The following is a 16,000-nucleotide window of genomic DNA, read 5'->3' as shown; positions in this document are numbered from 1 at the left end:
AAAGCATAAAACTAAAAATGGAAAGTAATCGTATTTATTTAAGTTGTCTTGAATTTAGTTTTTGAGTAAATAATTTTTTTTTAATTTAAAAGGGACGAAATGAAAACTTTTTTTTATTTACGTTTGGCGCGTTGATTTGACGTCATCGCGTTCTTCCTGGCTCAACGTGATGGCGCTTCCTGACTGGATCCCCCTGGTCACCGTCACAGCATCCTTCGTCTCGCTATGTTTATTTGTTCGCTTCAGGCGCACCGGACAGCTGCTTTGGGGGAAAATATTTAGCAAAATAATGGCTCGCACAGAGAAACCGTTATTCAGGATAGCGTAAGTTTCTTCTAGCTTCAACTGCATGAATGTACTATGGTGTTGCGTGTGTTCGTCTGCTTGATTCGCTTTAGCCTAGCAACATTTAGCCTTAGCTTCGAGGCCATCTATTCATTACGTTCATAGTTGTATGATTTAAAATTTGTCACAACAGCTTGTTGGAATTAAGTTACTCTATGTTTTAGTTATTGTTATAGCTGTCAGTGTGCTTATCATTCCATATGTGCCGTCCAGAACAAATATTAACATAATTAATAATATTAATCCTACCATTTAATAGTCCTTATAATTAACTAAAATAATACTGTCACCCATACCTTATTTTCGTCTGAGATAGTATTGACCAATTTCCAAATGAGATATAGATTATGAATGTCATTTTCGTTGGTTCACATTTCATTTGTTGTTTTCATTCTTTTGTCATTAGATCAAGCGCTAATATAACATGTATATCATCTCCCCCCTCCAGGTACACACTGTACACCAAGACCAGTCTTGGTTACATGTTTTACAAGAGGCAGATGAGGAAAGCCCGGGAACGCTACCCGACTGGACACTCGATCGTTCTGCCTATGCAGTTTAGTGGTATGACAAGAAATGTCAACACGTTCCTTTTAGATCAGGGCCTTGTCTACACGCATCCAAATGTCTACACGCATCCAAACCCGCATAATTCTGCTCGCTTTGCATGTTAAAAAAAAAAAAAAAAAAAACCCACAGCTTCGTTTGTACAAATTCCCTATATGACATACGTGCTTCTTGAAATTAATTTACAAGCATGTCAAGCTACTCTGGAACATGCAAAGCCTACAACACAACACAAGAAGCCTAGCAATAGTGAGCAGTATACCTGTAGTAAACAAAGGCGAGAGCTGCTTGCTTGAGCTATGTTTGACTGTCACCCAAGGTCAGTTGAAATCGGCCCCAGCTCACTGTGACCCTAATGACGATATTTGCTGAGGACAATTAACAGAAGATATGTCTGGTATGAGAAGTGCGTTACAAGTCTTTTTTGTTTTGTGGTTATCACCTACAGGTATGAAAATCATTCCCATCTCTGTGCTCTCAGACAACTACAGCTATCTCATCATTGACACCACCTCTGGTGTTGCAGCGGTTGTAGACCCAGCAGACCCTCAAATTGTACAGGTGACTACTTCCTGAAGTTTTGTATTAAGTCAACACTGCTGCTATTTTATTTTACTATTTTTATTTTTAAAGGTTCTATAATCATTTGTTCATATTTAGGGTCATTTTTTGTTTTTTTGTTAAGCAATGTCATGTCTCAAAAGTACTTGTGGTATCAGTTCTTGGTATTGTGCCTACTCAAGAGTTCTTATATTGGTATCAGTCTGAAAAAGGTTGCAGCAAACATCCCTGTCTGCGTTTAACTTGTGAATATTCTTTTAGGTTTGTGCCAACGATGTAGATATGGCCCTATAAGTGTTGTCAAACCTACTGTAATTTAATTAGTTATGTTGTTTTAATTAAAAAAAACAAAAAAAAAACGCCAAAACTGTGGCTACTGCTAATCACACAAAAAAAAACAATGTGAAGCACGGTGTACTGTACAGCGTTTGTGAGCAGAATAAGTCAGTATTTGTAACTGTTAACATCTTAAGTGCTCATATCAGTCAAACTGCAATTATTTTAAATTGTGACATAAAACAACTTTGTCAGACAGTGCTCGAGGAAGAGGGAGTGATGCTCGAAGCCATCCTCTGTACACACAAGCATTGGTGAGCTTTTCAGTATTTTTTTATAACATTGTACTTAACAATTGTGAAATCATTAATAAAAAAAATAATGCACATTAAATGAAAAACAAAACTATACCAAACATCTCCAACCCCTGAATGAAATTAGAGTTTTCTTCAATGTGCGTGCCCACGAAGTGTACGCTGTCAAGCTTTTAAAGTTTACCAGTGAGCTTCCAAGATAATCAAGTTTGACCCAATATCCTTGTTCTCCACAAATCAACTGGACAACTTAAAGGGAATAGTCGAGTCAAATCACTGCATCCGCTTTCCCACGTCTGTGTTATCAACAGGGATCACAGTGGGGGGAACAAACTGCTGAAAAGGCTTCATAACTCATGTAGAGTTTATGGAAATGCAGCTGATAACGTTCCTGGCCTGACACAGTAAGTTACAGCACCCTCAATACAGTGCACATGAACAGATTGTGTAGGCTCAGAACCTATAACTGCTGAGTTCTCGATGAAATATTGTGGGCTGATAAACTGCAGTTAAGCTCATATTGTAATTGTGTTCATTGATAATGTAGTCATTTTTTTTCACTTCTAAACAAATTCACTACCCAAGTTAACATGTTTGAATAAGAAAAGAAAATATGTTTGTTTTCTTGTGCCAAGTGTGATATAACCTTGTCATTGATGGTTGTCTAATTGTTTTTTATGTGTGTGTGTGTGTGTGTTTCTTTTTAGTCCTCTTTCACACAAGGACTCTGTTACAGTGGGGTGTTTGCACTTCAAGGCCCTCTTCACGCCAGGACACACAGTAGGCCACATGATCTACCTGTTGGATGGCCGAGCGCTGGGTGCTCCATCAAGTCTTTTCTCGGGTGATCTGGTGTTCTTGTCAGGATGCGGTAAGTAGGGCTGAAATGATGAATAGAATACAGTAATTCACTGGCAGCAAGAAGTCATAGCAAATGTCTGCCTCACAGCTTCGCGGTTTGCATTTTTCTACACGAAGTAATGTGAACCGGGCTTCCGCAAGATGTAAATAAATAAGTTAGCAAAGTTGAAATCGAAAAAAACGGTCAAAATTAATCAACAACCAATCAATGTTTATCGGCCACTATTTTAATACAGTAGTTGTTTAGAGCCATTGTTTAACTTTTAATGATCAAAATCAATCGATGGAATAAGTGATTGAATAAGCGATTAAAAAATATTTCAACAGTGGCAGCCCTTATTGAAAATGCATCTGCGGCTGTGCATGTTGTTGACCACTTGTGGGCGCAATACAATGTGTTCTAAATAAAATGAATACCACTAATAAATAAGAAATGATCCCTGAATCTTCAAGGCACATTTTGTTTTGATTTTCTTTAACTTACGCAATTAGTCATTTCGGCCACAAATACCATATTTGCAAACTATCAGAAAAATGTGATGAAGTGGCAGATATGAAAAGAGACTAAACTTTTTAGTCCATCTGTTGTCCCTGTCCTCCCCAATGAGGTCTCCCTCTCTGCCACGATCCACAGGGCCCTTAACAGAGAAATGTAATCAAAACAAAAACAAACTACTTGCGTCAAGTGCATTTGTGTTGTTTGCAGGGAGGATGTTTGAGGGCACCGCCACAACAATGCTGTCATCGCTCGACACTGTTGGCTCCTTAAATGATGATACTCTTCTTTGGCCTGGTAGGAAGCTCACTGACATACACGCACACATACGTCAGTGTTAATATGTTGTGGGTACGCGATTTGTATTCATTGCAAAGCTGCAATTATTTGGCAATTACTGTCAGTGCCAATGCAGAGTGAGCACTTAAGTGTTATTATGCCTGCAGTTAATGCTTGTTTTTTGGGGGGAGCTGCATGAACGCCTCTATGCTGGTGTCCCCTCAGGTCACGAATATGCCATGGACAATCTGCTGTTTGCTACTGAGGTGGAGCCACGCAACGCAGCCATGGAAAACAAATATCAGTGGGTACTGCAGCAACGAGGCCAGAAGCGCTGTACGGTGAGAATCATACCTCGCTCCACTCGTCATGCAACGCAAAGATTTCTATTTTCTGGATCCCGGAAGGAAGGCCTTATCACCTAACAGTGTGTCAGGGCTGCTTGTTGTCATGCGTCCTCATTGCACGATGCAAAAAGCACAGCTAAGGGAAGATGGTTTGCCCACATTTGTTCATGAATATTGGGAGTCTCAAATGTTCTACAATCAGCCTGCAGTCATTGTGACAACAGTCACTTTACAGTACCACCAAGCAGTGGGGAAAATATGTTCAGTTGAGTGAACAAACTGGTTTGGTTCAAATCACTATATACGAGAAACAGCATCCACCAATTAAGATTCATGCAAACCATGATAATGCCATCCATTGGATATGACTGGTAATTGCACTCTTGTCCTCTGCATTAAAAAACCTGATAGTGTAGCCTCGGTTTAAACTCCTTAACTGCTTTTGTTTTCGTGTTACACTTAAATTACTGTGCTGTGTTTCAATTCCAGTGTAACTGTAGAACCACAGACATGGTGTTAACTTAAAGTGTAAGTGCTAAATAGTACAAATAATTGGTATGAGTTCAGACAAAAGTAGACCAGCGCCTGTCGCGTGACAGACCAGAGAACAAAAAAATTCAAATATCACCCTCAGTGGTGGCAGAATGTTGGGCAAAAGTACAGCGACGGAGTGACGATTACAATTTTGAGGCTCTGACGAATGACGAATGTCGAACCAGCAAAAAAAAAAAAAAATGTAAGTTGCCCACATCTATTGTTGTGTTTTTTTAAACTGTTAGCTGAGCAGTTTTCTATATATCAAATAGGTAAGGATTTTAAAAGATGTACAGCAGCGGTGATCTGTGAATGTGCATTATATACATTGTTTATTTTGAAGGTCATAGGTTAATTAGACCTTTGAGTACCCTGTAAAACAACACTGTCTTAAAAGCAATGGTGCACCAAAACAGCTTATTTCATAATGAACATTATCATCCTACTTCAATTGTTTTCTTGAATTGAATTGTGTTGTCTTCAACTCAATACAATCCTCTTCGTCCATTTCAGTGTCCCTCAACTGTTGGAGATGAAAAGGCTTACAACCCTTTCCTGCGGAGCCACTGCACACAGCTCCATCTGGCGCTGGGAATCCAGCAGCTGGAGGACGAGGACTGGAATCAGTTTCGTGCTCGCGTGCTGGAGGAGCTGCGCAAACGCAAAGACCAGTACAACAGAAGATGATAATAAGGGCTCAAGTCACAACAGTGGATGTAAGCCATGCTATCTTGGTTGCTGCTGTTTAATGATAGGCTGAATTTTGCGGTAGAACGCAAAGTAAAAAAAGATTACATGTCTTTCAACTTGTGTCATTATGTGCCATCTAGTCAAAATAACATTAGTTAGTGACACTAGCATTTCTATGGGTGTTTTGTGATTATACTGTTTATGTATATCTCAGGAGCAGGGGTGTCAAACTCACTTAAGTTCATGGGCCGCATGGAGAAAAACCTACTTTCAAGTGGGCCGAACTGGTAAAATAAGGGTATATACACTAACTTAAAACCATTTAGTGTCACTTTATATGTAGATTGCTGCGATAGCAAGTAATGATCAATTGTAAATATATTGCTGTAAAATATCCATGCATCCCTTCATTAACCGCTTGTCCTCACAAGGACAACATATAGAAAAATAAATATAAAGTAAAATATCCCAATGTAACATGTTTTCCTTTATGAAAATGGGGCATTTTATATAAACTTTTTCCATGTTGCTAGAAAACAACAGATGAACTAAATATATATATATATATATATATATATATATATATATATATATATATATATATATATATATATATATATATATATATATATATACACACTTGATGGAATACAACTACTTTTTGAGGAGGACAGTGAAATGCAAAGACAAACAATCAAATGTTGAGTTTTGTGCTGGACCAACTGGATTTGCTTGAAAGAGGATTGGCTGATTCCAAAATGAAGAAAAATATTCACAAACTTTTATTTATTGCCAACATTTCACCCATAAAGCATGAACATGAGACAAATACTTCTCATTCATTGTATTGCATATGTGTGACCTACCTAAAATGTATATTTTTAATTCAATTTATTTGATGTTTGTGACTTGAAGCTATGATGCTTATATGGTATATCATGTTTTGAAATTAGATTTTTTTTTGTAGAATGCACTAATGAGAGGAATAATGACAATCCATCATAAATATGACACCATGCGACTGACGTTTGCACTCGTCTTGCATTGTCAAAAAGAATGCTTTCAAAAAACGGCAGGGCGTATTTGGGAAGAACCTTTATATATGTTTTCATATATCGTGCATTTGATGGTTCATTGTATCGTGACACAAAAGCTTCTGTATAATAAGCACAGTATCTTTGCACATTAAACATTTCGGTTGACTCTTTGATAAAGATAATGCAATGCAGCTTGTATCAGTGGGGATGGCAAACAACAAACCTGGAAGATATGAAAGCGCTTTAGGTTCTCGTTTCTGCTATAGAAGTTCTAAACCAAAGCAGAATGTCCCCTGGTGACTGTTGACTAAAATGTTTTTCTGGTTGTTTGATGCTGTTGCACATCTGATTTGCATATGTTTGAGTTGAGAACACTACCGCACGGGAAACAGTTTTGACTTTAGGTTATGTTTTAATGAGGAAATATTCAAGTAAACTTTTTTTTTCCATTGGAACTGTGCAGAAGCTGTTTTCTTGCCCTTTGAAAGATGACTTATTTTTCTACTTTTACAGCTCCACTCAACACACATAAATAGAAATGCTAAGATACATTTTCACACATCATAACATCACATTGTCAAATGGCAATGGAAGAAAATTGGAATATACTGTTTTTACTTAGACCACACTACTGTGAAAATTGTGGAAATGTTTCTATTTTAAATGTTATAATGTATTTGGCAGGAATAATCATGGAGCAGATAAACGATAGAATTATTTGGTGTTGGGGTAGTGCTTATTCTCTGCGTGTGCTTGGAACCATATCAAATTGTCTTGTGTGCGAGTGTGACCTAATCACATTTGAAAAGAGAATTGGACTTAAAAAAAAAAAAAAAAAAAAAAGTACAATTTTGACCTACAGTGTACAGTCGGTCTAAAACATCTGTTATGTCCACGTGTACTCCACTCCTATGATCCGCTCCAGGTTTTACACGTGAGCCTACATCACGTGTGTATGCGGAAGTAGACCAGTGGAGTAGCAGTAGTGTGTATTATCGCCACTGTTTGGAGGCAGAATCACACAACACCTTGCTATTCAAAATGTTGAAGGCGGTTATTTTAATAGGAGGGCCACAGAAAGGTGAGAATAACGCCTTGTCGTTTTCAGAGTCTGGTGTCGGTTTTCCCATTTACGGGCAACTCATGCTAATCCTAAAACTCAAGTCTACATTGAGTAAGATTATTATTAGCTGACGTGGCGCAACACAAATAACGAGCGTTCAAAAATAAATAATTTCATGATGAACGTAGGTACACTACACCGCTGGATTTATGTTGGTACAAGAATACGTGAAGCTTTTAGTTTTCCTATCTTAATGCAATTAACGGTAATTCACTGTATAAAATAATTAGGATGCAGTCGGCAAAACACATTTGCTAAATGTTCGTGTATATGCTGAATGGATGCATCGCAAGTTGACAATATTTCAAAATTAGGCAAATAGGAAGAGATTTTCTTGGTTTAATTTCTCACCTGATGGGTGGGCACTGGGCAAGAACTCCAGACACCCCGTGATTTATTTTCAAGCCATTAAAAACAGGTTTTTTGACAAAATGACTTTTAATCATGTGTGATATGTTTCTTTTACAGGCACACGGTTTAGGCCACTGTCATTTGAAGTTCCTAAGCCCTTGTTTCCGGTAGCTGGTGTGCCCATGCTGCAGCATCACATCGAAGCATGCGCCAAGGTGACTGGTATTCCCAAGTTGATGGCAGCATTCAAACTGTCGCAAGTCTTTTAACTATGAACTTTTATTTGTTTTTGTTTCCCCCCCAAAGTTACCAAATATGAAGGAGATCCTGCTGATTGGGTTTTATCAGCCAAATGAAGAGCTGACCAGATTTCTTTTTAACGCACAACAAGAATTCAAGATGTCCATCAGGTAAACAGGAATCAAAATACAATCATGGTATACCTTATTGTTAAATTCGGTTAATAACTTCAAAAGCAAAAGCTGTCCTCCCAACAGCAAGAGATTTTAGGATTAATATTCACAAAAAAAACATGACAATTGGTGAGGAAAAAGCAGTAATGACACGTAAGAATCTTGACTGCTGAGATCCTGCTGATTGGGTTTTATCAGCCAAATGAAGAGCTGACCAGATTTCTTTTTAACGCACAACAAGAATTCAAGATTTCCATCAGGTAAACAGGAATCAAAATACAATCATGGTATACCTTTTTGTTAAATTCGGTTAATAACTTCAAAAGCAAAAGCTGTCCTCCCAACAGCAAGAGATTTTAGGATTAATATTCACAAAAAAACATGACAATTGGTGAGGAAAAAGCAGTAATGACACGTAAGAATCTTGACTGCACCTCACACATGTATTTTGGTAACGCACCACACTTTACTTTTTAGCCAGAAGAACAATTAAATAATATAGTTAAGTATCCTTGTAAGACATTATATATAATGCATGATTTAATCTCTATTTCAAACCCAGAAACACATTTTACTGTAAAAATCCATGTGAACTTTGCAACTTTCATCGGCTGTTATTCAAAGTATTGTAACATTGCACTGCCATGTATAAGCATTCGCATTGAATCCCAAAGAAATATTTATACTGTATGTTAAATAGACTGTTTGTATTGTCACAGTCCAGACATTCAGTCCCAGATACTTATTTATTTCGCGTTTCTGTGTGGATATATATATATATATATATATATATATATATATATATATATATATATATATATATATTTTTTTTTTTTTTTTTTTTTCCTTTTCTTTGTTTTTCAATCTTAAAGTGGGTCTGAAAATGGCTGCAGCTGCCACAAATAAGGAATCCCATTGAGGATAGACTTTGAAGCCATGAAGAATGGATTAGTAGTCCATCGCCTCAGCCACCTCGTCCTTCAGCCTTTCCAAACAGGCATACTAATGACGGCTGGGTTTTCTTGTGCACTGCAGGTATTTGCAAGAATATGCAGCCCTGGGTACTGGAGGGGGCATCTATCACTTCCGAGATCAAATCATCGCTGGTGGCCCTCAGGCTTTCTTTGTTCTCAATGCTGATGTGTGTGCAGCCTTTCCTCTGACTGAGATGCTCAGTTTCCAACAAGAACACGGAGAACCAAACAGCTTTGTGATACTCGGAACAACAGTGAGTTGTCACGATTGGCAGTTGTTTGTCTTTTCTCGAATTCGAAAACATGACCCTTGTGTTTCTTGCATGTGGTTATTTTGAAAGATTTTAAACTAATATATTCACACTGCCCTTTCCGTCCCCAGGCAAACAGAAAACAATCCCTTAATTATGGTTGTATAGTTGAAAATGAGGAAACAAATGAGGTAAATAACCTCCCTGACTTATTTCCATATACACCCACTCACTCATCACTGTTTATGCTGAAAACCATAACAGGTCCTCTGTTTGCTCATTAGGTGTTGCATTATGTGGAAAAGCCAAGCACGTTTGTGAGTGACATCATCAACTGTGGTATCTATCTTTTTAATCCTGAGATCTTCCAGTATATCGGAACAGTCTTCCAGAAAAATCAGCAAGACATGCTGCTGTGAGTTGTGAAACCACCTGCCAGGGATCTAAGGGTTTGTGTGTGTGTGTGTGTGTGTGTGTGTGTGTGTGTGTGTGTGTGTGTGCGTGCGTGTGCGTGTGTGTGCGTGTGTTTTATGATTTTGGTTGTCTTCATTTGTCTCTCTTCCCTTCCTTTCCCTCCACTATGAATATGTTTGCCCACACAATCATCAGTTTTCCATATGACGGGTAAGTTGGTACATGTCAACTGCACGGTGTGGTTATAGAGCACTAATAGTTTGGTGTGAGCTACCTAGAAACAACGAATGGCTGAAGATGCATAGGAGGCTTTGTGATTGTGGCCCATGCCCTTTTTCTATGTATACTTTTTTCATGAGATATCTGACCAGGTTTAACAGTCTATGATTATTGGAATTGTCCAAGCATCCCCAGAAGGGGAAAATCACTCTTAAAGGGATAGTCCACTACGTTAGAGATTTTCAGCAGTAAAGAGGTTATTTTGGCTGTAATTATTTTGATGACTAAATTATGTTTCATTTAAAATTTGTGAGTTTAAAAACACACTGCCCAAAGGCAATTTTTAAAAAAGCGAAAAGCCTGATAATAAAATGTTTCTTCTTTTTTTGTTTTTTTAATACCTTGGAACCTCTCTCTTATATTTCTTTGCTCAAAACATTTATATTTTTTCTCATAAGATGAAATGATGCTTTTGAAATATCTTCAATTTAGGACCAAGACCATTTTTCTTAATTCAGGAAATGATATTGAAAACAAAATATTATAATAACAAACTTAGGCATATAATTCCTCATCACCAGTTATTTCTTTTCAAAAAGAAAATAATAAAGGAAAAAACTTTCTATCATTGAAAGCATAATGCATCAGGATCTAACACCAATTACATCACCAATATGATGTTTCAACAGCACATTTTGAGCAAAACTTTAATATGAATTTCCCTTAAACACATTGTCATTTTTAATCAACAAGTAGAAAAATGTGTTTTTAAAACAATTTTACATGAAAAATAATTGAGTAAACAAATGTAACATTTTACTGCAGAAAATGGCTAAATAAGTGGTTTATTCCTTTAACACACTCCTCAACACAGGATAATTTTTCAGGATAAGCATTCTGTGGTTGTAATTTTTCTTCTCATTCTGCGCACTTTGTACTTCTGCACAGCCAAGTTGGCAAATATTTGCGTGAGGGCATCCTGCACGTGGTCAAACTATAACTGGAAACTGATGAAGTAAACATTTGTTTTGAATGCGGTACAAAAGAAAAAAAACCATTCCAATCTCAGCCTAAACAAATAGTCTGGTCTCTCGTAAATGGGGAAAAAATACATGGGATAATTTTGTTGACTTTACACTTTTTCTTTTTTTTTTCTCTGTGTTTTATGCGCTGGATGTTGTGTCGCAAGGTATTAATGCTGTCCAGACAAAAGTCGAGGAAGGCGTACCGCATACTTAACCAGACTACAATCCACCTAAATGAAGATTAGCACTGAATCAGCACAATTTCTGATCTCAGAACTTGGAAGCAATCAAAGTGGATGCAGGGTAAAATCTCACAGGGATGACTTTGCCTCTAACCGTACCTCCCCTTTTGGTAAATCTCCCATTATGGGTGGAATCCTTAAACATGTTCTTTTCATCAATATGTAACACTCTGTTTCATCTCCGGGCTCTCACAATACACTTTTAGAGAGATACTGATTAGTATGGAGAGCCATCCACTTAAGGTTTTGATCAAATGTAGGATGGGCTTTGGTATGAACCCCGAGCTGACAAGTGATGCGTTTTAACTCTAATCGCGCTTGCGTTCACTTGTGAGTGCTGCTGTGGAGAGCCTTTGATGAATTTTTGTTTGGCTTTTTCAGGTTAGCAACCTAGTGGCTTCTCATATAAAACACCAAGAACGCTTCAGAAAAGTCACATGAAATTTTGGGATGTTTTCTTCGTACCCTTGAAGAATTTAATACTGTGTTGTGTTTTAAGTGCAATGGCTGATTAATGTTGTGCATCAAAATATTGGAATTGAGTCCGACGTACTCTGAATGGAAATTATGTCAAAGCGCAGACTTTAGTTGTATTTCAAGTTTTGATCCAAGGAATAAAGTTTTTGTCCCTGGCAGGGAGGAAAGCAACAATGGCTGGCACAGAGCGGAAGCCATCAGGCTGGAGCAGGACATTTTCACCGCCCTCGCTGGACAGGGCAAACTCTATGTTTATAAAACGCTCAAATTCTGGAGCCAGATAAAGTCAGCAGGGTGAGTGAAACAAATGAACTTTTTTCACTTCAACAAAGCTTGCATCTTTTTAGTATTTTTTTAATCTCATTCAATCCCCAAAACATATTTTTACATTTAAATGCCCAGACTTTTAAACTCTGGTACTTATTTAGATAAGTTCAGTCTTAATTTACAATGATTTTTATTTATTTATTTTTACCTTCACAGGTCTGCAATTTATGCTAGTCGATTGTACCTCAACCAGTATCACAAAACTCATCCGGAAAGGCTGGCCTCAAATAAAATAGGGAGCCCAAAAATCAGTGGTACGGCTCTTTGCTCTGTTACATTAATGCTGTCAAACATTACACCAGTCCAAACGTTTTAAAAAGTTTTGTTCTAAAGGTGATGTCTACATTCATCCTACTGCCAACATTGACCCGACTGCTGTGGTAAGCACAATTCAATACTACTATGCGATAGAAGCACAATTTCAAGGACAGAAAGCAATCACTTCCATGATGCCATTGGTTTTTGCTATGCAGTTGGGTCCTAATGTCACCATTGGTACTGGAGTAACAATTGGTGCTGGGGTGAGAGTTCGTGAATCCATTATCCTCCATGGCGCAACTCTACAGGTAAGCTGATTTCTCCGTTATATATTAAGCGAGCACTTAATCACAGTTAGTGCTGTCACTCATCGAACCATTTTAATGATCTTTTTGAATATCCTTTGAATATGTCCATTGAGGGGAAAAATAACTTGATCGTTCGAAGGAATAATTGAGTAGCCCCCACTCCCATTTTTTTTAAAATAAATAATTACTAAGGTTGAATGTGAATACATCTTAAAGAAAGGTTCCTGCAAAAAGCTGTTGACTTACCCGACTTGGTCGATCCCATAATCACATTGTTGTTATACATACCTGAGACTATTGTACTTCTAATGTGTGTACTAACCCTGTGTGAGCCTTCAGGTATTTTTACAAGCTTCCTGGGAAGTTCTATTTTGTTTTTAAAATGTTCTTGTAGCAAAGATTCGAAATCATTTCCATGCTCGTGTAGACCGCCAAAAAAATCCTTATAACTCAAACCTTGTTGTTTAACTGACATGATTTGACAATCAGTTTGGATAACTTTGCTGTGTTTTGTCATTGTTATATAACTGACTTCATGCACAAAGAAAAACGCTTGTCACAAGTGTGGGGGAAACAAACGCAAGCAAGCAGCACGGGAGGCAAGCAACCGAGAATGTCCTTTTTTCACACTCTAACAAAAATGCCAATAGGCCAGAGAGCGAAAACGAATACAATACATGGTAATGAACAAGCACAGCAATTGTTATAAATGAAGACACAAGCCAACAGGGGAGCTATATAGACTAATGACAAAGACCAAACACAGTCGGCACAAGACAAGAGAGAGTCCTGCGGACGAGAAGGGGTAAAAGTAATTATGGACAATGAGGAGCACAAACGAGACCTCCACAGGGAAAAAAGAATGTGCAAGTATACACCTGACCACAAGGCAAAACAAACAAAGCAAAATCCAATGTAAATGTGTCATTATTTACCGTGTTTTCCGCACTATAAGGCGCACTTAAAAGCCTTTAGAATTTTGATTTTTGGGGCATGAAAAAATAAAAAAACTTTATCACAATGTAAATTCTTCAATTTTTACCTGGACATTGCAGTTCTAGATGTATTTTTTTCCTATTAAAATTTTTATAACACCCTGTTTGAAATCTTGATATGCTGTATCTGCTTCAATTTGGAAGTAATTTATATGGGGACAGGGCGCGAAAACTGCAAGTTTTTGTAAAATAAAGCACAATTTTATAAAATAAATCCCAAAACGGTTTTTACATTTAATTAAGAGAAAATTAGGTTTTTAATTGAATCATAATTGCATTCTTTTGAACTCTTAACGCGCCTTGGCATTGATCTAAACAGTCTCTTAATGTAATCAAGAGGGGTTTTAATCATTCTTTAGACAGTACTTTTCAAAAATAAAACAGCTGTTTATTCACTTTGGGAGTTGTGAGAACACTGGTTTATATTCTATTAATAAAGTTTGACTGACTGATTGTTTTGTTAACATTCCCTTTAGCACAGCTCCATCTAGTGGATACATAACACAACCCCATCACTTCTGTAGCTTCTATTCTATGTGCCTTTATAATGCGCCGCGGTTTATATATGAGAACTGTTTTAAAACAGGACATTCGTTGACGATGCGCCTTATAATCCGGCGCGTCTTATAGTGTGGAAAATACGGTAAGTTGAAGACTCATGCATTCCTGGCTCACAGCTCTAAGTTCAGGTGCTGAATCATATTCTTAAAATGTATACTTAACTTTCAGGCTGCCATTCTCTCTCACAGTTGTAAAATCTGGATTCTGTTTGTTTTGCCCACAACAGGATTTAATATGTCACGATGTCTGTTTGTGTCAACATTTTCTTCGCAGGACCATTGCTGTGTCCTCCACAGCATCGTAGGATGGGATAGCACGATTGGCAAATGGGCGCGAGTAGAAGGAACTCCCAGTGACCCCAACCCAAATGACCCATACGCAAAGATCGACAGCGAGACCCTCTTCAGGGAAGGAAAACTCACGCCATCCATTACTATTCTCGGTAATATGTCCATTTCTTGTTTCACGTTTCTTTGAGTCTACTTGTCAGCAGCTTGTCATAATAAGGCCACACCTATTCTAATATTCACCCGCAGGTTGTAACGTGTCCATTCCCAGAGAGGTGATAATCCTCAACTCTATTGTCCTGCCACACAAAGACCTCAACCGCAGCTTCAAGAACCAAATTATTCTCTAGCTAATCTTCCTCGCGCTGTGTCAGTGGTGAGGGACACACACACACAACTCTGAGTTACTGTATATAAGATGTCAGGAGTGAAGACATGGGACATTCATTAAGCTCTTTTGAAAGATAGATTTTTATGCGTTTGTCCTCAAGGCTTTCTGCATCATTGGGTGTCAGCGCTATTAAAGAAAGAGCAATCATACTTGTTGATTCACCTTGAAAAGTGCTGTCAGGGGCCAAAGTTATTAACTTTAGCAAACTGTTAAATTAGCGGCAGCGCAAGAGTGATATATTTGGTGGATGTTAATATGATGTAAAACAAGTTTTATAGATAAGCACATTACGTCTCCCCCACAAGGTTAAACTTGAGAGTCCATGCAAGAACAGTAATTGTCAGTGAATTAAAATGACTGACCACGATTGTGGATACAAATTATTTGTGGCGCACAGCACACTTTGATTAAAACCTTTTAGCACATTCAGTGTCAGTAAAAAGTAACCACCAGCAAAACCGTGACTTAATATTGAAATTGCAATCATGTAGTGGATGTTTTTTTTTTTTTTTTTAACCCCCCTCTCGTGTGTGTGCGGAGCAGTGGGCCGGGACTTCAAAAATCAATCTGCTCGTGGTTGAATTGAGCATTCGCAATCACTAAAAGAACTGTACCCATATTGGCATTTAGTTAATATGCTCGTCAACCATCTGGGCCACTTCCGCACTTTAGTTTCAATTACACTGGCGTTAAGGGGAAATATACGTTGAGGTAGTGGAGCCGGAGTTACGTTTTACTGAATGGTCTTTGACACATGAAGACAAAGTGGTTCCGCATTAAAGTCACAAGTTTTCTAACAACTAGTGTTTCGTTGAATTTTTTGACTGGCACATACACTTTTAGCCTCTCCTGCCTTTGAGAGGACTAGTCATGTCATTAATAATGTGTGTATCACAATGACATACAAGCTAAATTTAGTGTGTGTGTTTCTAAATATATATTTATTTATATACACAGTATAAGGAGTGCAAATGACGCTCTTGACACAAATCACTACTTTGGGCTCTGGCGGCATCTTGTGGCATCTTTGAGTGTTTCAACAATAACACTGAAGTAGGTTTTTCAGCAAATAGCTGA

At 37.8% G+C, this 16,000-nt stretch overlaps 2 protein-coding genes across 3 annotated transcripts; both read left to right on the top strand.

The window, feature by feature from the left end:
- The first annotated feature begins 165 nt into the window (after positions 1–165).
- Positions 166–6,762, top strand: pnkd (PNKD metallo-beta-lactamase domain containing). Its single transcript, XM_088414921.1, has 9 exons — positions 166–324; positions 794–909; positions 1,361–1,473; positions 2,005–2,063; positions 2,375–2,467; positions 2,771–2,934; positions 3,631–3,717; positions 3,925–4,040; positions 5,094–6,762. Exons 1-9 carry the CDS (start codon positions 170–172, stop codon positions 5,265–5,267), a joined length of 1,077 nt encoding a protein of 358 aa, XP_088271047.1. The 5' UTR covers positions 166–169; the 3' UTR covers positions 5,268–6,762.
- A 490-nt stretch (positions 6,763–7,252) lies between these two features.
- Positions 7,253–15,723, top strand: gmppaa (GDP-mannose pyrophosphorylase Aa). Of its 2 annotated transcripts, XM_088415947.1 has the most exons (13): positions 7,253–7,388; positions 7,899–7,996; positions 8,088–8,191; positions 9,230–9,422; positions 9,551–9,610; positions 9,704–9,834; positions 10,029–10,043; positions 11,956–12,090; positions 12,280–12,377; positions 12,457–12,503; positions 12,597–12,689; positions 14,519–14,687; positions 14,782–15,723. In XM_088415947.1, exons 1-13 carry the CDS (start codon positions 7,349–7,351, stop codon positions 14,880–14,882), a joined length of 1,284 nt encoding a protein of 427 aa, XP_088272073.1. In that variant the 5' UTR covers positions 7,253–7,348; the 3' UTR covers positions 14,883–15,723. The 2 variants fall into 2 exon arrangements, with proteins under 2 accessions (XP_088272073.1, XP_088272074.1); XM_088415948.1 differs by lacking the exon at positions 10,029–10,043.
- The last annotated feature ends 277 nt before the right edge of the window (positions 15,724–16,000 follow it).

This window comes from Hippichthys cyanospilos, chromosome 5, assembly GCF_059441005.1.
Source record: "Hippichthys cyanospilos isolate Australia breed blue-spotted pipefish chromosome 5, RoL_Hcya_1.0, whole genome shotgun sequence".
In the NCBI taxonomy this organism is placed as follows: domain Eukaryota; kingdom Metazoa; phylum Chordata; class Actinopteri; order Syngnathiformes; family Syngnathidae; genus Hippichthys; species Hippichthys cyanospilos.
The sequence above is the reverse complement of the archived record's forward strand: the minus strand, read 5'-3'. Positions and strand labels throughout refer to the sequence as shown.